Genomic DNA, 20823 nt, shown 5'->3' on the forward strand with positions numbered 1-20823 from the left:
GATAACGCACCACCACTGGCGTCCCGCTCCGCTCGGCCTGGCGGGAAAGTAGTGGAACGCTACAAGAGACCTGCCTCCCCCCCTGCGGCAGCAGCACAGATCAGGCGGCAGGCCCACCCACCAACACTGAAGCACACCGTATCTGCGCCGGGGGATGGGTCAGTGGGTGCCCAACCCCCCCACGCGGCAACGCAATGCGACACAGTGCCAGAGCTCAGGGAGACCAGTAACACCAGCCTCTCAGGCACAGCGATGCAAGCCTCGCAGCCTGGGGCTGTCTCAAACAACATGGAGTCCCTGCTGATCCTGGAGGCACCCCGCACGGCGGCCCGGGGCAGGAGCAATAAACAGGAGCCCCACTGCCACCGGAGGCGCACCCGCACGGTGGACTGGGGCGGGATAACTAATGCACAACACATGCCCACCCAGGAGGCACTTTCCGGAAACAGAAGCAGCAGTTGGCAACCCGGACAGAGCACAATTTTGCTCTGGGGTGAACCGGAGCGCAAGGTGGGCTCATCACACACCCCGAACAGCGGGGGAAACAGCCTCCAACTCCTCTGCTAAACTAATCACAGCATCAGAACCTGGGAAATCCAGCGGGCATCTTCAGGTACTGTGCAGCGTACCAACCCCCCACAAGCCTGTGGAGCAGACCCCAAGCAGGGCAAAGCGCTCAGTCAGCAGGATTCTGCATTGAGGGCCCAAGTGATCCCCCCCACCCGCGCACCCTCAGCGTGTGCACACAACTCATTCAGGGCAGCACCCAGGAGTGTGTGTCCGTGCCAGGGCTCCCCGGGGGCCATCTCCATTGGAAATCGTTGGCTTGCGCCCCCCCACCGCCACACCATCGCATTCAGCACTCCTCAGAGGAGGAAACAAGCAGGCACAGCTAGAGACAACCCGAATGGACCCACAATCCCCACTACGGAGCGAACACTCCCGGGGCTAGACCTCACTCAAGACCCAATCAACATTCTGGATGGGCTCACACCCCTGCACACCACAAGATAGCCCCCATTGGGCTAAGGAACCAAGCAGGTGAAAGTTTAACACCCACAGGGCAAATCAGATGCTGGGAAATAAAGGGAAAAGCACCACCAGAAAGCGAGCATCAACGACAGCAGGCCGTAACAGCCCCATCCAATGCTGCTGGGCAAGAGACCCTGAAACCTCAGACAACTAAGAAATAACACAAGGGCTCGCGAGCATTGCAGAAAGCAAAGCAGACAATGCCCCACCCCCCCATTTGCCGCCTCAAAAGCTGACATTGAGGCCTACTTTCAAGAAATTCAAGGCAAGCGCACTACCACGTTCCAAGCACAATTCTGATCATTCATGGGGGAAATTAAACAATCGATCTCAGACATCTGGAAAGACATAATGGCCCTGGAAGAGAGGACAGACACCACAGAGAGAGCCCTGCAGGAAGTAGTCGAGGACACGCGCACGACTGATGTGGCACTGGAGGAACTGGCCAGGGTACCCCAAAATATGGAACTGCAATGCGAGGACCTGGAAAATAGGTCCCACAGGTCAAACATCTGCATCCAAAACCTCCCGGAAGCTATAGGAGACGCTGACCTCAAATCTACGGCCACACAAATATTTGCGGACCACCTGGGAACAGAAGGAACAGTGGAAATCCACAGGACTGGCTCCAAACGGCAGGAACCAGGGGTGCGAGCAAGGGATGTGGTAGCTGCACTGGCATGATATCCCCAGAAAGAAGCCATATTCCATGCAGCCCGCCCAGCAGAACCCATAACGTTCAACGGACCTGAAATCCTCCTGTACCAGGACTTCAGGCAGTCAATCCTCCAGAAGAGAAAAGAAATGGCAGCAATAGTCAAACAGCTCCAGGCCAAGCAAATCAAATAAAAATGGACGGTTCCCTTCAGGCTACTCTACCAATGGGAAGGACACCAATGCAGGATAACCACAAAGGAGGAAGGGTTACAACTCCTACACATAGAGGAAGAAGATGACCGTCTTTCAGTGAGGAGTTCACCAAGGCTCTCCCATCGCCCCAAGCGATTGGAATGGACACAAGTTCAATCACACCGTGGGCGACCCCCGCTTGCAGGGTCCTTAAAACCTGAACTTCTACAAAAACAAAGGCGGCACAGACGCCGCCCCGCAACCATGAACCGGGGACCTGGGGACCCCCAGAACCAAATAAATAGCCCAATCCACATGGATCCTGCTCTCCTTCTCCTACATGATTTGTCTGCAGCATTTGACTTGGTGGACCATAATACCCTTTCTCACCATCTCTCTGCCCCTGCCAACTTCTCCTCTAAAGCCATTGCCTGGGTCACCTTGTTTCTTCAAGAAAGGGTTATGAAAGTCTTCTCTGACTCAGCCTGTGCCCACCCTAGCAACATAAAATGTGGTGTCCCTCAGGGATGCTGCATCTCACCCACCCTGTACAACCTGTTTACAAGGCCATTGTTCCACATTTTGGATGCCTTGGCTGATGATATGCAGGTCCTCATCCCCTTGACCGGTGACTATGAGCCTGACATGGCAACCCTTAAGTTCATATACTCCACCATCCAAACCTGGATGGCCAAAAACTGGTTGTGCCTTAACGGTGAAAAAAACGAATTGGATCTACTGTCACCCTCATGAAACTGGACAAACAATACAGTTCTGTCACGATTGACAACATTCCAATCCAAGTATCGCAAGCTGTCAAGACCTTGGGGGTCTACCTGGATTCCGACCTCTCCATGAACAGGCAGGTTAATGCTATTGCATCTACCTCAGCGTACCATTACAAATTGATAAATGCAGCCAGACCCTTCCTGTCCGAACAGAACTGTCTCATGATTGCTAGAGCAATTATTGGGTCTCGGCTGGACTATTGTAATGCCGTTTTTGCAGGAACATCCGCAAAAAAAATCACCAAACTCGGGCGGCCACTGGCATTTCCAAGAGGGAGCACATATCAGAAACCTTGAAGCAGGTTCATTGGCTCCCCATTAAAGACAGGATAGTCTTCAAAACTCTCACCCTGACGCATAAATGTTTCCATAACAGGGCCCTTGCTCAAAGAATAGTCAAGCCTTCATCTTCAAGACCCATAAGAACTGTTTATACCAACAGGATCGCTACTCCCAAGACCCACAGAGTCCGTGCAGGAGGCTCTAGCTTACCGGTCTTGGCAGCGAATCACTGGAACTCCTTAGCACCTTACATTAGGAATATTGAGTCACATCTTACCTTCAGGAAAGCAATACAAACTATGTTGTTTGTTTAGGTAGCATCGGGTGCTATCACCCATGTTGACTGCACGTTCCTCTCTACACATGGGGTAACTCTGGGGTAACTCTCGTTGTAACTGTATGACAAACTAAAACTGTAACTACAATTGTTTGTGTTCCTATATTGTATTCCAAGCTCACTGTAACCACAAGCTAAGTAACCTTATTGTAACTAAGACAAGTAACCCTGTTGTAACTAAGACAAATTCATGCAACAGCGCCTCGATGCCCTTGGGCTGCTAGGGCGCTTTACAAATATAAATAAATAAATAAATCCAGGGATTTAGGCTGCGGCTAGGCAAGACTTGGAATCACGATAGGGGTGTTAGGAAGCCCCTCAAGTTGGTCCTGGCGATTTTTGCGAGTCCATCTCCCGGGCACTGGGCCCGGGAGCCACACAGGTAATGTGACCCGCACCAGGACATGGGCGAGGGCAGAGGAGGGTGGGTTAATGGGGGAGGGTGTGGGGAAAGTTGAGGGTAGGCAGGGAAGGGGCAAGTTACAAGGGGACTCAAGTTGGGGTTGAGCTGCCAAGTTAGTTTATCCCAGGACAGTCACAGGGAGGCAACGCAAGTCCACCAATGTAAAGTTCAAGCTTCTATCTCTTAATGTAAGGGGGCTACTCCCTGGTAAAGAGGAAGTAGCTGAAAAGGCTGCTTACACACCATACTCCAGACATAGTGACCCTTCAAGAAACTATCACATAAAAAAAAATTACAATCACTGCCTAAAACTTAGGCGATATCCACAGATCGGTTGATTTCTATCCTATTTTAGTCCTATTAGAACGCTGGGCAACTGTATTCAGCTGCACCCTTAGTTAAACAGCCTCTGTTTCCTCCTTGAATAAGACTTAATACAGGAGGATCTGATTGGTATAACCTCAATTGCCTTGTTGTCAGGGCTAGCTGCGAACATCTACAATACCAAGGGTTTCTTGTTTACGCAACCAATTAAAGTGGCCCTTCTAAATACTAGATCGTTAGACAAGCATGCAGTGGACGTAGGGGAACATATTATTAACCAACAAATAAACATCATGTGTCTAACAGAAACTTGGTTGCAAGACTCAAGTGGCCCAAACATCGCTCTAGCTACACCCCAAGGATATACTTTCTATGATACAAATAGGGATACAGGAAAAGGAGGAGGAGTCGCTATAGTGGCCAGGAGGACCTGCATTATTTTCAGACCCCTATCAGTTGTAATGACTGTGAAATTATGCTGATTAAAATTACCCCCACTCAAAACAACTTTTTGAATATTATCCTTCTTTATCATTCCCCTAAGAATAGATATGCCCTGCTTTGCTGATGATTTATTGGAATTGCTTTTTTCTTTTAATAAATCTAATGCTGCTACTTTGGTATTGGGTGATTTTAATAGATGGTTTAACGATGCTCAGGACTCAGATGCATCCTCATTGGTTCAACAGCTTATTGAAAATCACGTTATCATTAATAGCAAAGAACCCACACACATACACAGCAACACCCTTGGTGGCCAGTAAGAACCTTGAAATAACCGCACTGATCATGAGACCATGTATCTGGTCTGATCATTTCTTTGCATTGTTTGAGTTCAACCTTCCCTCAGTATCAAGGGATAAGACCAACCCCTTGAAGAAGGTGTGCAATAGGAATTTTAACAAAATGAAATTTAACAAAATCACCCAGGAAGACTTAGACATAAGCCTAGCTAATGTTATGAGCACTACATCTGATCTTGATCCCCCTGAATTGTTAGTAACAAAATTCGACACTGAGCTATCTTCTAAACTTGACCAGGTAGCCCCTAACAAAATTAAGCTTATCAGAACTAAATCTATAAACCATCAATGGTTTGATGCGGCATTGAAAAGCCGTAAGATAGAAAAACGTAAAGCAGAAAGAGCTTGGGAAAAAATACCAACATTGGCGTAAAAGGACGCTTGGAAAGTTTTAGAGAAAAAATACAGAGTAGAAATGATTCAGCCCAAGAGAAATTACTTTGACTCACAAATACTAACGCTAAACACCACTCTAAGAAACTTTTTGAGATCCTCAGAGAACTTGAAAAACCAAAGTTATGTCATGTGTTAGTCCCCCTTCTGACTCTTGACTGTGCTGATATCCAGAAGGCATTTGCAGATAGAATATCTAAGGCACATGTTAAAATTACTCAAAGTAAAGAATAGCTGATTGCTGATACCTCTGCGGAGGAGGAGACTCAATGGCCTTCGACAAAGTACTCCAGTTTTTCTTTTACTCCTCCATTAATCGAAGAAGTTGCTAAGGCCCTGAAATCCATGAAACCTTCCACTTGTGCGGTGAATCTGTTCCTAGCAATATTATCTTGGTGCGTTGTGAACTATTTACTCCTTTTCTCACACGGCTAATTAATGCCTAATTTAGAGCAAATAGAGTACCCTGTGCCCTTAAAAGGATGGCAGTGACTCCATTAACAAAGAAATCAGGCCTGGATTCTAAAGATTACTCTAATTTAAGACCCATTTTGAACGTCCCTTTCCTCCTGAAAGTTATTGATAAGCCTGCCACGGCCCAATTTCAAGAACACCTGGAAAAAACACAGGCTCTGCATTGGAGACACTACGGGTTTAGAGCCCACCATGGCACTGAAAGTGCACTTCTGGACCTACAGATGGAGATGCTCCTTCTGATGTACAAGGGCAAAGCGGGGCTGCTGATATTATTAGGTCTTTCAGCAGCCTTCAACTTAGTGGACCATGAACAACTAGTGTTTAGGCTAAAGTGAGTCGGAGAATGTACAGAGGAAGCAACCTATTGGTTTGCATCCTTTCTTGATAAAAGAATCTCTAGAGTGGTCTGGGGTGACCCCTGCTCTCCTTATGAAGTTCTGAGGTGTGGAGTTCCGCAGTGTTCCTATCTGTCACTATCCCTTTTTAATGTCTATTGTCAACCCTTATGTGTCTTACTTGAAAGACTTGGGAGCTCATTATAACATAGGCGCTCCCGTAATGAAGGGTGCCGGTACGGGACCGGCACCCTTCATTACGGGACGCCCTATTACGAGGTTCCCTTTGCGGGACCCAGTAAGGACGCCCGGTAAAACCAGGCGTCCTTAGCGGGTCCCGCGAGGGGAACAGGGAGCTAATAACGGGCCGTTATTAAGGGCCCGTTATTAGCTCCCTCCCCATTCCCATTGAGCCCTATAAATGGAAGAATTACCGGGTCCTCTAAAGCCGGAATGATCTGGTTATTCCTCATTGAAGGAACCCAGTACTGGGACCCGGTATGGAGGCAGCCATGCCCTTATTAAGGGCATGGCTGCCTCCATACTCGTAATGTGGCCCTTGGTGTCTACTTCTCTAACTACGCAGATGATACTCAGCTGGTTGTAGAATTAAGTGGCATTTAAGAAACTGACATTAAGAAAGTAACACAAATTTATGAAGAAATCCAAAATTCGATGACACATAATAATATGTGTTTAAGTGCCGCAAAGACTGAGTTTCTGATATTTGGATCATCTCAAGCTAGAAGGCAGCTTGAGGTTTTGTATGCCGGCTTATCTATTGATAATCATTATATTCGGGTCACCCCTAAGGAGAAAACCCTGGGGGTTATTTTTGAAGCCGCCCTCAGCTCAGAGGCCCATATTCAATACACCGGGGGGCCTCATTACGACTTTGGAGGTAGCCATGCCCTTAATAATAATAATGCCTCCAAGACCGGGTCCGGGTTCCCTGAATGGGGAAATTCCGGGCCATTCCGAGTATGGGGGGCCCGGTATTTCCTCCTTCAGGTAACCCGGGCCCGGTCCTTCCCCATTCCTATTCGAGCCCAATAGGGCTCAATGGGAATGGGGAGGGAGCTAACAACGGGCCCATTATAAGCGGGCCCATTGTTAGCTCCCTGGTTCCCTCACGGGACCCGCAAAGGACGTCTGGTAAAATAGACGTCCAGCTCGGGTCCCGCGAGGGAACCTCGTAATATTACGGAATGGGTTTAACAGTGCCGGCACCATTAGCGGTGCCGTTAAACCCATTCTGCAATAGTTGTAATAAGGCCCACAGTGAATAAAATTCAGTACCATCTGAGATTGTTACATTTGATAAAACCAAAAGTTTCAGAATCCAATTGCGAAACACTTGCCAGAGCCATGATTATGCCCAGAATAGACTATTGTAGCACCCTGCATCAGGCGCAAGTAAGGGTAGTCTGGGAATTCTTCAAGTTCTGCAAAATGATGCAGTTAATTAGGTAATAAATGTGAGCAGACGTGAACCCATCTCGGAGCATAGGAGAAGTCTCCATTAGCTCCCGGTGAAGGTCAGGATCTGTATTAAGGCCCTAACCATTGTGCACAAGTGCTGTTATGGACAGGCGTCTAGATATTTGAAGAATCAGATGAAAATACATACGGCCAAAAGAACCACAAGACTTAGAGAGGAAGTACGTATGATTGTGCCATATAGCAAATGTGTCAGAGGAGCTGTGAGATCCTTCCCAGTTCAGGCTTCCACGGCATGGAATATACTGCTGAAAGATAACGTACAGAAACAAACTTGATGAACTTCGGAAAACCCCTGAAAACTCTTCTTTTTGAATAAATCTGTCTCTGCGTTATCGATTCTGGCTTCGGTTTCTTCTCTCTTTCTTCTGCACCCTGATGCCTGCGGGCTCCGCCGCAATACAAACGGATAAATAAATAAATAAGATCCTACTAGCAAACGCACAGGGCAAGGCGGTGGGAGTAGTCTTAGCACTCAAACAAGTTCTGGCTGCTGAGATAATCGCCACGAAGGCCGACAAAGAGGGGAGATTCCTGTTCACCACGCTTCGCATAGATACACAAATCCTGACACTAGCAACTATCTATGCCCCAAATAAGGGGCAAGACTGGTTCCTGAAGGCGGCTCTTTCAGAACTAGAAACCTTCAGCCAGGGAGAGGTCCTGGTAACGGGGGACTTTAACAGAGCCTGGGACCCCCAGAGAGATAGGAGCGCAAAAGACATGCAACACCATGCCTCGTCATTGGCCCTTAAAACAAAAATAGAAAACCTGGCTATTCAGGATGCATGGATAGCAACAAAAGGGTTGGAATCAGGTTACACCTTCTACTTCCATGTACACCTCTCCTTCTCCCACATAGACTACATCTGGTCCACCACCACACTTCTGGGCAAGATCACCCAGATGGACCTCCACACTATAGCCCTCTCGCATCATGCCCCCTTGACCATAACGTGTAATATCCAGCAACACAAACAGGGTCTTTGGTGCTGGGGCTTCCACAGGGCGGTACTAACAGATACAATGCTGAGGGGGGAAGTAGAAGGCAAAATCAAACAGTTCTTGGAGCACAATGCGGACGCGGGATTACGGGAGGAGGTGGTCTGGGACGCCTTCAAGGCTTCACTCAGGGGGGTACTGATATCACTCTGAACACAGCAACTCAAACTACAGAGCACACTAGAAACAGAATCGAAAACTAACGGTTAGGAAAGATTTCCATTTATGGATAATTTTCCCTCCAGTTGTGAACACCCCAACATTTTCCTATTGTCTGACCATACTAGCCTGACTTTTACCAGTGGAGTCCAGCCTTCTGCTGTACTCCGCTGGACTTTTGCTCATTTTGTTATGGGGAAACTGACATGCCTTTAAGACAGTCAGTACTGGGAGACCTTGTTTCCCTTAGTCTTTCACTTTATCAGTGCACAAAGTACTTTACAGTACAGCGCGCTGGGGTCCTTTTTTCATTTTTAAGGCCCTAGACACCCTCAAAGGATTTTCCGGTGAATGTTAATGTGTACCTTGGACAGAGCTGGTGGCAGCTGTTACTTTGTATGTGTTTTCAACTCTTTTCAATGGTCCACACCGCATTTACTGCATTTGGCCCTGGACGGTGGCCAGTGCCTAAAATGGCCATGCCACGAGGTCATTTGTTCTGTCCTTTGGCCATCTTGTCCCCTTGCCTTCCCCAGGCCAAGCAGAACTGGGAAATTCCTTATTTGTTCATGCAGACCCACGCGCAAACCGAAGATTTTGCGGGCTTCTGCATGCCTTGTGTGTGTGCCTCAGGATGTGGGCTGGAGCTGTCTAGTTCCAATACACATCCTGGGTGCCAGGATGTCTGGTGTGCTGGGATGATTGGGATCACTGTGGTCCGTGATTGGTCCAGGTCTGGGATGGCTGTATGTGAGCAGATCTCCTATTGGTTTCTCTTTGTTTTGGCGCAAAGGAGATTTTGGATAAGAGAAGGCATCTTACACCCATTCAGGGGTAGATCTTCTGAGTTCACACCAAACTAAGTAAAGGAGTCAAGTATCCTGAATCAACGAAGCAGATCTGTGGAACCGCTTGTAACTCGCTGGAAGGTTTGGCACCCTGAGCCTGCTGTTGTCCCGTCAGACCCCCAGTTTCTGATTGAACCTAGAAGGCCTGCAAGGGCGCTTCGACCCATTGGAATAGTGGGATCAACTATTCTCGGCAACTCCAACTTAACCAGTAAGCGAGCCTTTTTGGAAGTGCTCCTGGACGCCTAGTGAACTGACCAGCTCGTACGGAACCTTTGCCCTTGAACTGCCACCACCTCGAGTTTCAACTTAAGCCTTTTGAGACTGTAAACTCTGGGTATAAGGCACTCTCCCGCTGAGTTACGTACACCTAGCATTCCTAGCTCTGGAATTAGGAGAGTACGCGTGAACCAGAGCATATGCGGTCACCGTGTCGCCCAGCTATGGTGACAAACTTTGTGGGTGCATTGCTGGTGTGTCCCCCTGTGCCCTCAGACTCACTGCAGCGGAATTGGTCTGATCCCTTCACCAGGAGCGGAGAAATCCCCACTGTCCCGCCACGGAATCATTCCTGGAACTCAGCCCCTAAATGTCGCAGAGCCGCGCAACTGCAGGATTTGAACCTGCAACCGAAATTGACTGCCAGAGTTTCGTCCGGAGTGCCCAGAGGGTCGCTGAGTACTTGCAACCCTTACCAGTGACTCCTGGCGCATCCATCCATTTTTACACACGAGTGTCCCCTGAGGGCCACTATTCTTTATTGAGGTAGCCTCTGCTACCAAGCTATTCCCAACTTGTGGATCCTGTTCTGCCCTCTTGAGGAGACCCTGCGCGAATAGTGGGAACTTATTCTTCACTGCCTCACCCACCTTCCTGAGTTGCTACAGCCCCTTGAAGGGACCCCGTTTTGACTTACCTACAAGATCACGTGCGCCAACACCGAAAGTACTTTTGAGCTCAAGGCTCCACTCATCTTAAGGACTGAACTGCTATATTAGCTAGGGTGTGAATTGTGAAGGACTGCGACAGAGATATTCGCACTGTATATCCCCTTTCTTTTCAGATTGTCGAACTGTACTGAATAATATCCCTGTTGGCCACTGGTTTTGTATATATGTTTGCTAGATTAGTGTTGTGTTGGTTTTGTTTTTACTGCTGAATAATTACTTTGTGTTTGACTTAAAATGTTGTGGTAAAACCGAGCTCGATGTGGTGCAGAGTGGCACAGATAACTTGTATCAGTATCAGAAAGCAGATATCAGGTCGATGCGGGGTCCAGGGAGTCACCAATAGGAGATGACAGTGCAGTGTAAGGCAACAACATACTATGCAGTGTAAGGCAACAACATACTATGCAGTGAGGGGCAACAACATACTATGCAGTGAATGGAAGCAATACTATGCAGAGAAGGGCAGCAACACACTATGCAGTGTAGGGCAACAACATACTATGCAGAGAAGGGCATCATTGCGCAGGCAGAGAGGGGATAGATAGTGCATAACAGAAAAGTTGGAATACAGATGTAAGGTCATAAGCAGTGCATGTGCATGGTGGCACCCGTTGGTGTATGATAACAGTTCAGATGCTATTGCAGTGTTAGTCACCAGAGCGTGGCGCAAGGAATGCACAAAATAGCAAATACCAGTGCAATTAGGAATCAAATGTATGCGACCATGTAGAAAATAGTAGGCTGGTACTGAGTACTTTCCAGTGAACTTGCAGGAAGTGGAGCCGGCGCTGCACGCCTATGCGCGAACAGGCCAAACAGGGCCTTTGTTGACAAGGGCCGGCTTCCACCTCGCCAGCGGATACACGTTTGTTTGAATGTAAAGCTGTCTCCTAGCTACGTGATGCTCAGGGGGTGGCCATCTTATGTACAGGCAACCATTTCAGTGCGAGGGGCACATTATGGATCAGGTGGAGGAGCTGATTAAATTAAGCGGCGTAGCACAAGGGCAACAATTTGCTCACCCAATACAAATGTGATTATATGTGGCTACTCCTGCAGCTTCATTGCAGGTGTGGAACATGCAGCGGCAGCATCCGACATCGAGGAGAGGAGGGTGGGGGTTCCAGCCCACTCCGTGAGTCGCATCAGCGGCATCTGGGATTGCAGATGAAATCGAGGTAGGGAGGCTGGGGGCTCCTGCCTGGTCCGTGTGCTGGGAGTCTGTGAGGCAGGAGTGAAGCAGAGATATTACATCCAGGCAAATAAAGCAAATAGGCTCTGAGCGAGACAGCTGAAGCAAAAAGCTGCCTCACAAGTAATACAGGGGATAGTAGTCCCAGAGGGAGTCAGGGTCTACTCCACTACCGAAATAAAAAAGTAATTCACCAACTTCTACACCCAGCTATATAAATCAGACAAGCCACAAGAAATACATCAACAAGCCTATCTGGGGCCACTTACCCGCCCTTAAATCTCCCCGGAAGATTGCATAGCTCTAGACGCCGAGTTCACACTACAGGAAGTCATGCAAGCAAGCAATTAAGCTCCTGCTCCCAAACAAACACCTGCTGACGCCCAGGTTGGCGACTCTCTTTAACTCCTTCAACCGGTCAGGCACATTACGCCTACGATGGAAGAGGCGAAAATTATTTAATTTCCCAAACCCGACAAAGACCAGATTCAATGTGGATCATATAGGCCCATCGCTCTGACAAATGTAGAGGCCAAAATATTCACCAAGATCCTAGCCAACAGACTAGACCCCATCTCCCACATCGGATTCAGCCGGATCAGTCCGGCTTCAATAGCCAGAGACAGACCCATGACAACATCCGGCATTGCTGCCATATCATAGAGAAGATCCAACTGAAAAAAGACCCTGCAGTTCTTCTATCACTAGACACTGAGAAAGCGTTTGAAAGGGTACAGTGGTCCTTCCTATTTAGCACCCTGGAGAAGATGGGATTCGGGCCGGGATTCATAAACATGGTCCGAGCAAACTACTGAGACCCCATGACTCTAAATCAATAGCGATCTCTCACACCCCATAAAGCTAGAAAGAGGAACCAGATATGGCTGCCCTCTTTCCCCTCTACTATACGCTATACACCTAGAACCCTTCCTCACCACGCTACGGGCATCTCTGTTGATACAGGGAATCCCCTTCGGAAGGGCAAAACACAGTCATGGTATACGCAGATGTCATGCTTCTTACCCTCACAGACCCACAGGCATCCCTGAAAGAAGTAGTACGAGAAATAGAGAGATTCAGGAGAGTAGCAGGCCTAAAAGTAAACATAACAAAATCAGGAATAGTTAAAGGGATGGTCTAGTAAAAATTTTTATTTAAAAAATAGATAGGCCACATAAAAAAAAATACTAGCATCCTCCGTTTTAAAACTTCCTACGTAAAACTTTGAGCTATTCAAGCTCAAAATTCGAAAAAGCAAGCACAGGGGCGCAGCCATTTTGTGAAATGGAGGCCCTCCTGTGCTGGCTTTTGCTTTTGCGGCACTAATGAAGGAAAAGCCAACCAGCTGTAGTAAACAAAGTCTACCGCTGGGTGGCTTTCCCTTCATTAGTGCCGGGACTCGGAGGACGCGGACCGGAGACCAGAGCAGGAAAGCTGCAGCTGAATCTCGGTAAGTGCTATTTATTTTTTTTACAAAAAATAAGCACTAGCTGCGTTTTTTTTTCTAATCTAAGTTTTCCGGGCTGGAGGAGTCCAGAAAACTTAGAAATAAAACCGCAGCTTTAAAAACATTGTATTTATGTTTGCGGTCGCTTTTGAAGCGACCGCAAACATAAATACAACGTTATTGTGTTGGAAAACGCTGCGGTTTTTCTTTCCAAGTTTCTCAGGCTCCTCCGGCTCGGAGGAGCCTGAGAAACTTGGAAAGAAAAACCGCAGCATTTTCCAACACAACCGCGTTGTATCTACCTGAATCTGCTTTTCCATTTGGGGCTCTCGGGCTCCCCATGGGGAGCCCGAGAGCCCCAAATGGGAAAGCAGATTTAGGCAGACAACGCAGCATTTAGCATTTCCCATTTGGGGCTCTCGGGCTCCCCACGGGGAGCCCGAGAGCCCCAAATGGGAAATCAGCTGCAGGTAGAAACACTACGCGGCATTTAAACATAACCGCGTGTATTTCTGCCTGCTGTGGCTTTCACTTTGGGTCTCCGGTGCTCCAGCACCGGAGACCCAAAGTGATAGCCACAGCAGGCAGAAACACACGCGGTTGTGTTGGAAAACGCTGCGGTTTTTCTTTCCAAGTTTCTCAGGCTCCTCCGAGCCAGAGGAGCCTGAGAAACTTGGAAAGAAAAACCGCAGCGTTTTCCAACACAATAACGTTGTATTTATGTTTGCGGTTGCTTCAAAAGCGACCGCAAACATAAATACAACGTTTTTAAAGCTGCAGTTTTATTTCTAAGTTTTCTCGGCTCCTCCAGCCCGGAAAACTTAGAAAAAAACCGCAGCTAGTGCTTATTTTTTGTAAAAAAAATAAATAGCACTTACCGAGATTCAGCTGCAGCTTTCCTGCTCTGGTCTCCGGTCCGCGTCCTCCGAGTCCCGGCACTAATGAAGGGAAAGCCACCCAGCGGTAGACTTTGTTTACTACAGCTGGCTGGCTTTTCCTTCATTAGTGCCGCAAAAGCAAAAGCCAGCACAGGAGGGCCTCCATTTCACAAAATGGCTGCTCCCCTGTGCTTGCTTTTTCGAATTTTGAGCTTGAATAGCTCAAAATTTTACATAGGAAGTTTTAAAACGGAGGATGCTAGTATTTTTTTTTTATGTGGCCTATCTATTTTTTAAATAAAATTTTTTACTAGACCATCCCTTTAATCTCACGATATCAGTCAGGTGAGAAACTCTGCAAGGCACAAAATGCCTCACAATTCCAGTGGGTACAGGGTGGCATGAGGCTTCTGGGAGTCACAATCACACAGTCACTCCACGGTCTATACGGAGCGGACTAACAACCCCTTCTGACACACATTAAGCAACAACAACAAAAGTGTTGCCCCCTCTCAGTGTCCTGGCTCAGCCGGATTAATGCTCTTAAAATGATAATCCTCCCCAGGCTGCTACACGTATTCCAAGCACTTCCGATTACAGTCCTGGATACATTTTTCAGAGCACTGCATAACCTAATAACTCCATACATCTGGAACAAATAAAACCCTTGCATGGTGTTGAAAGCCCTAATGGCCCCAATTAATAGAGGCGGGCTAGGCCTACCAGACGTTCATATGTACTCCCAGATACAGGATAATCAAAGACTGGTTCGCTACCAAATCTGAAAAGAGATGGATACAAATGGACAGAGCGGTGGTGGGGGCCCCCTTGGGCGAGGTACTCTGGCTACACAACACTGACTATCCACGTAATATGCATAGATCCGAAATAACAAAACTGGTCGGGAACATTTGGGACACCTTAGCCAGATGCGGGCGGATAACCTCCTCCCCTCCCCTTTCACACCACTGTTCGGGAATCCCAAATTTTCCCCAGGGTTGGAGAAGGGGGCCTTCAAGAAATGGAAATAGGCGGTGTGCACGAAAATTGGAGACATGTTCCAAGGAACAGATATTAAACCTGGCAAGCAGAGCTCGGCCTAACAGAAAACAACAGGATGCAATACCACCAACTTTGCCATTGGCTAATGAACCCAACCATATGAGACGCCGCGACCCACCCCCTCACACTCTTTGAGAAATACCTAACCATAGACTCAGGGGACAAACACCTAATCTCCAACATATACAAATTGGGGAAGCAGCGGACCCAAAGGCGAACCCAAAATACTGGGGGAACCTACCTCAGAGGAGGTCTGGGAACAACTATGGAAAGACATCCCCAAACTGACCCAAGCTATCCGGATAAGGGAATTCTGGTACAAGAAAATGATCCACTGGCACTACACCCCACCGCGACTCCAACAGATATACCCCATGAGAACCCAGGTGTGCTGGCGGGAATGCGGAGGGATGGGAGACTGGCTCCATATCTGGTAGGGCTGCCCGAAACTAAGGGAATACTGGGAAACAATAAATAAACACATGCAAGCGCTATTCGGGGGCAGGAGCACAGATGTCTCAAGGAAAGCTTACTATGTATAGGTGGACAAATGCACATATCTTGGGAGAAACACAAGCGGAAAGCATATATGATCTTATCTATGGCAGCCCTGCTAGTCATAGCGCAAAGATAGAAATCCAAAGACCCCCCCCGGTAGCACAGAACTGGTTAGCAAATCTTTGGAACTTCATGTCCCTGGAGTGGAAGACGTACTCCATACAGGGGAGATGACCCAAATTCACCACGGAATGGCAAACAGTGCTGGACTTCCTACACAACGACTTCAGAGAGGCGCACTGCCCCCACAGACTTCGTATATCGGGGATAGTGTGAAGCATCCATGGACAAAGACTGCCCGGGAAGGGGGGAAGTGGGGAGTGCGGGAACAGGATGTATTTAAGTGTTATTCCATTGATTAGTTATATGTGTTTCTGTAACCAAAAACCTAATAAAAAGAAGTTGGTGAAGCCAAAACTACATATAAACTGTTACTAGCCTACCCCCTAAAACCAATGTAGAGTAATAAAGTCACCCTAGGGCAGAAATAGGGTGCCTGAGAGTCATCCTGGGGATTAGACACCTTATGGGTGACCCAAATTAATATACCTTAAGTATAGAAAAAAGGGATCTAGTGGCAGAGGGACTTTAGCACAAGTCTCTATGACCACCAAAGTAAATTTAAACAAAATAAATAAAGAGGGTAAAAGCAAAAAAAGTAGGGGATCCCATAAAATGTGACTACAGAACCCCCAAACGCCCTAACACCTTTAGGGACCTTGGGTCACCTGATGACGGAAGGATTGAGATGACCTCTGACAAGGCCTTCCGGCATGTTTATCCCACCTCCAAACAGTGGGCCGATTCATTTGAGGTTCAACACCATCTACAGTGTTCATGAACGAAAGTGACATATACAGACGTTCTTCCAGTCGACTGTGGCCCGATGGACGGCTTGGACCGCTTTCAGAGAAGGGCTTCCAGTTTCGCCTCATCAGCCAAACGGTGTAGGTCGTCCACCCCCTGACAGATTCTGTTGGCTCACAACAGTCCATTGTATAGTCCAGTTCAGACTGGTTTATTCCATTAGGCTCCGGCCTGCAGACTTGCACCAGTAATCCCAGAGGGGATGAAGTCTGCAGTCTTAGGTCTCTGTGCAGGCGTCCTTTCATATGTGGCAGAACAAGCGTTGTCTTTAGCGAACTGGGAAGAAGGACAACCTTATAAACATCCACTAAAAGGAAAAATACCTAGGGTGTGAAGGGCCACAGAGGTAGAGCAGTTATGTCACTGCAGTTCATATGGGGCAAACCCAGAACCCTCCTGCCACGGAAACCACCTCAATATTGGCATTTATTTTATTTATATATGTATTAAAGGAGACACATTTTAACATGCATCAAAAGCTCAGAAATGTTTCAGCTCACAGCAAAGGTCAATGATTAGTTCCGCAATTATTACTTTTCACTTGTAATATTTCCGGACCACTTTCTTTTTCCCATGCCAACCGTTGGCAGTTTACCTGCCTGTCCCTTCACCTCCCAACCTCTCAACACAGAGGCCTTGCTTCTGCTTCCATCCACTCCAGAGTCACAGATGCACTACTTTTTCTGTCGCCCTTCATCCTCTGCAGACAAGCATGAGTACTGACCAGGGACACATTAGCTCTTACTCACAAGTTGTGGATTAGCTTTCTGCACAACACCTTTTCCGTACTTAATGATTAATGGGGAGAGATTGGAAACTAAAGCAAAATGCGTCTGCCCACTCACCCCATTCTCTAATATTCCTTTGTTGGATGGAGAGAAAAGGACTGATGGGCGTGGGGTTGGCATTTGTATAGTGGTAGACCTGTGGCTGCATATGTATAGTAGGCTGATTGTTTTCTCATTTGGATTTGGCCGTGTTAATAATGTTTCATTGTGCAGCCCTACGTCCCTTGATTTATAACTAAGGACACTGTGGTTAGTAATGTATACTTTTTCATTCTGTTCTTAGTAGATGCGTCAGTTGACAATTCAATGTCAACCAAATAGAGAACAGACATTATATAAATCTCCACTAGCACTTGCTGTCACAGTTTTCAGCACTGGGAATAACAGGTGTTAATGTTACCCTGTCCAAAGTATGAGAGAGTAAGTTAGTCCTGCTGATGTTTGAAGCTGTGACCTACTGGTTGAAAATGGACTGCAGATGTGAGTTCTTAGCCGGGTGTGCTATGTAAATGGCTATATGCTGAGACCGTATTCCGCTTTCCTTTCCTCCTTTGGCACTAACCCCTCCCTACAACAATGAGAACGTCAAGTTACTGGACAATATCTACTGGAATAGTTTGACTTGTCGATTGGAGCTGTTTGTGTCCAAAACATATAAACTGAAAGGAAGCCCTCTTGTGGGTGCTCTGAAGCTGAAAAAAAGCACTGTTCCAAATGTATGATATTTATCTTTTTCAACAAAAAGCACCATTTAGTACAACCAAAAGTGATGACTGTTCCATAGACTACTCTTGAATTGAACTGTTTGTCTCCTAGTGGTTAGCTTATTGCAAGGGAAAGCACGAGGGGGGTCGAACCAAACTGCAGTCTTCTCTTTTTCTATTGTCTTTAAGTATCACGCCCTGGTACAGAGACTCGCTCAATTTTCCTGTGACTAGCTTTATTATTTTATCGATAACATTTGTATGCATTTACAAAATGTGTTTTTTCTACTCATTTCATTAACATTTTCAGACTGTCAACAATGTTTTAACTTGCAAATCTGTCATTACTAGAAAAACCCTTGCGGCACAGCAGGGGAGTTGCTAGGTCTGGAAAAGACCCGGGGCTAAGCTGATGTCGGAACTGTTGGGACTGGGGGCTAGCTAGTCTTTTGGCTGTAGCTCCTGAGATTCTATCCGGGGCTACAACCAAAAGATCAGGGGCTATAGCCCCCTTAGCCCCCCCGTAGCAACGCCCCTGCGGCACAGGGATGGAGGATGTGTGCTGATATATTGTTATCGTTATACTTTCTTCTCGTCGTCATGCAATCCATGTTCTGACTGTCCTGACTTGCCAAATGTAACTTCATAAGAGTTCGCTGTGTACACTGGAAGTTAATGCTCCAGAGAACATGACAGTATGACAATTTTACACCTAACCATTTGTAATTTCGTATTGTCAATCTTAGGCTGCTGTAGGTGTGGCGGGGTAAAGTTATGTCTCAAAGATGGCTGTGGGCATTAGATGACAATTTACAGGATATATGTTGAGTTGCGTCATTTGTGCTATCTTTATTCTTATTTTGTAGGTCTATGCTGATTACGAGAGCAACCCTCAGCTCCGCCAAGCAATTGAGTTTGCATGCCGCCAGTTTTACATACTCCATCGCAAGCCTTTTGTGTTGCAACTGTTTGCCAGCGTGGCGCCACTCCTGGAATTTCCGGTAGGCCTAAATCTCGTATATCACCTCTTGCCCCCGAATGCCCTTGCCCTTCAAATAAATGAACAGCAAAGCAATGATTTTATTTTATCTGAAACATGTCTCAAGCGGAATTACGAAAAATGTCTTACTATTACACTGTACATTAAAACATGTTGCAGATTGCGAAGTCTATCCTAAGGGAGGGGGGCTGCCGAGCTATCTACCACTCCGCTATCCGCTCCCTCTGCCTTCTCTCACCTCACAACTCCATCTCCTTTCCCTTGTCTCACTAGGATGGCCCCCTTTTCACTCCCAACTTAAATTTAACTTCCTCTGTCTAGTCTTCAAAGCCCTCTATTGTCTTGCCCCTCCCTATATATCCTCCCTTCTCACTTTCTACACCCCTTCTCGTTCTCTCGGTTCTGCAGATCTCTTCCTTCTTTCTCCTCCTCCTCCACCATGTGCCTCTTCCCGCTTCGCTCCTTCCAACTTCTTGCTCCTTTCCATTGAAACCGCCTTCCCCTCCAAGTCCGCTCTACTACCTCCTACCCCTTATTTTACACCTCTCTAAAATCCTACCTCTTCCATTCCCCCACTAGCATCTTTCAGCTTCTCCATTGAATCCTCCTCCTCCTCCTTCACCTTCTAACCCTCCTCTCTCACTTCAGTCCCCCTACATATGCACTTAACCTCACCAATAATGTAAATTGTTCCCTGTACTGTTTTCTGGTTTGATTCAATGTTATGTATTGCTTGTTGTAATTGCTTGTTCCTCATGTAAAGTGCTTTGGCTAAAAGCGCTATATAAATCTAAATAAATACAAATACAAATACAATAGGCAAGCCTATCAATGTATCCAAACACAGAAAGGACCTATTGTGAATATAGAATATTTAGCACAGTGATCATTTCATATATATATATATATATATATATATATATATATATATATATATATATATATATATATATGTACTTTTGTATGAACTATATGAATTGTGAATTATATGTGGATTGTGTGTTGTAGTTAGATATGTTTTTAATACATTGAGCCTCTTTCAGGGCCTCATCATGAGTTTGGCGGAGCAGTAAAAGGTGGCAGTAACGCTAATACTGCTGCATTTACCGCTCCGCCCAATCATGAGTATGGCCCTAACTGGACGCATTCACCTCCAGCCTTAGGCTGGAGGTGAATGCGCCAGTGTTGAGGGCATTTTCGGCACTATTAGCACTGGCGCAATTTGCGACTCTCTATGAACAAAACTTTGAAATCGGAGAGGGGGTGGACATTACTGCTCTCGAGGCCAGGTGCGACGCCCTCAAGAGCAAACAGGAAGATGCAGAAAATAGGTCGAGGCGCAACAACATTCGCATGAGAGGAATCCCGAACTCCGTCCCAAGGAGGAATTGGAGGCCTATGTCAATGACCTATTCCGCTTCATCTTAACACTCCCAGGCGAAGCCCCTCTAGAACTCAACCGAGTGCATAGGGTCAGAACTAAGCAGAGTGCAGCCTCTCCGCCAGATGTTCTCGCAAGAGTCCACTTCTACAGAGTCAAGGAATAAATTATGCGCGCAGCCAGAAGCTCGTCCCGCGTCCACTTCCGAGGCGCCCCAATTTCCCTCTACCAAGACCTCGCATCGGCTACACTAGCAAGGAGAAAAGCCCTTAAACCAATGACCGAATGGCTTCTGGAGAGGAAAATTACCTATCGTTGGAGTTTTGCACGGCTCTTCCGTTCACGTGGGAGGGCAAGCCACGGCTAACCTCTTCCCCCAGAGAAGCTGAGAGCTTCATGAACCCAGAAAGCTAGATGGAAGACCCCAATAAGTCCACACACAACGCAGAAGGACCTCAACGGGA

The 20823-nt window shown here is 47.1% G+C and overlaps 1 protein-coding gene across 21 annotated transcripts in view; it reads left to right on the top strand.

Moving 5' to 3' along the window:
• The window catches only part of UNC80 (unc-80 homolog, NALCN channel complex subunit), a 3486058-nt gene that overhangs the window by 2338258 nt on the left and 1126977 nt on the right, over positions 1-20823 (top strand). For all 21 annotated transcript variants that reach the window (XM_069615884.1, XM_069615886.1, XM_069615890.1 and 18 more), the window contains one exon: positions 18845-18979. In XM_069615884.1, the coding sequence (XP_069471985.1) occupies positions 18845-18979 (135 nt within the window). The remainder of the gene's footprint in view (positions 1-18844; positions 18980-20823) is intronic.

Source organism: Ambystoma mexicanum, chromosome 9, assembly GCF_040938575.1.
Source record: "Ambystoma mexicanum isolate Mex_15411 chromosome 9, UKY_AmexF1_1, whole genome shotgun sequence".
Classification (NCBI taxonomy): Eukaryota; Metazoa; Chordata; class Amphibia; order Caudata; family Ambystomatidae; genus Ambystoma; species Ambystoma mexicanum.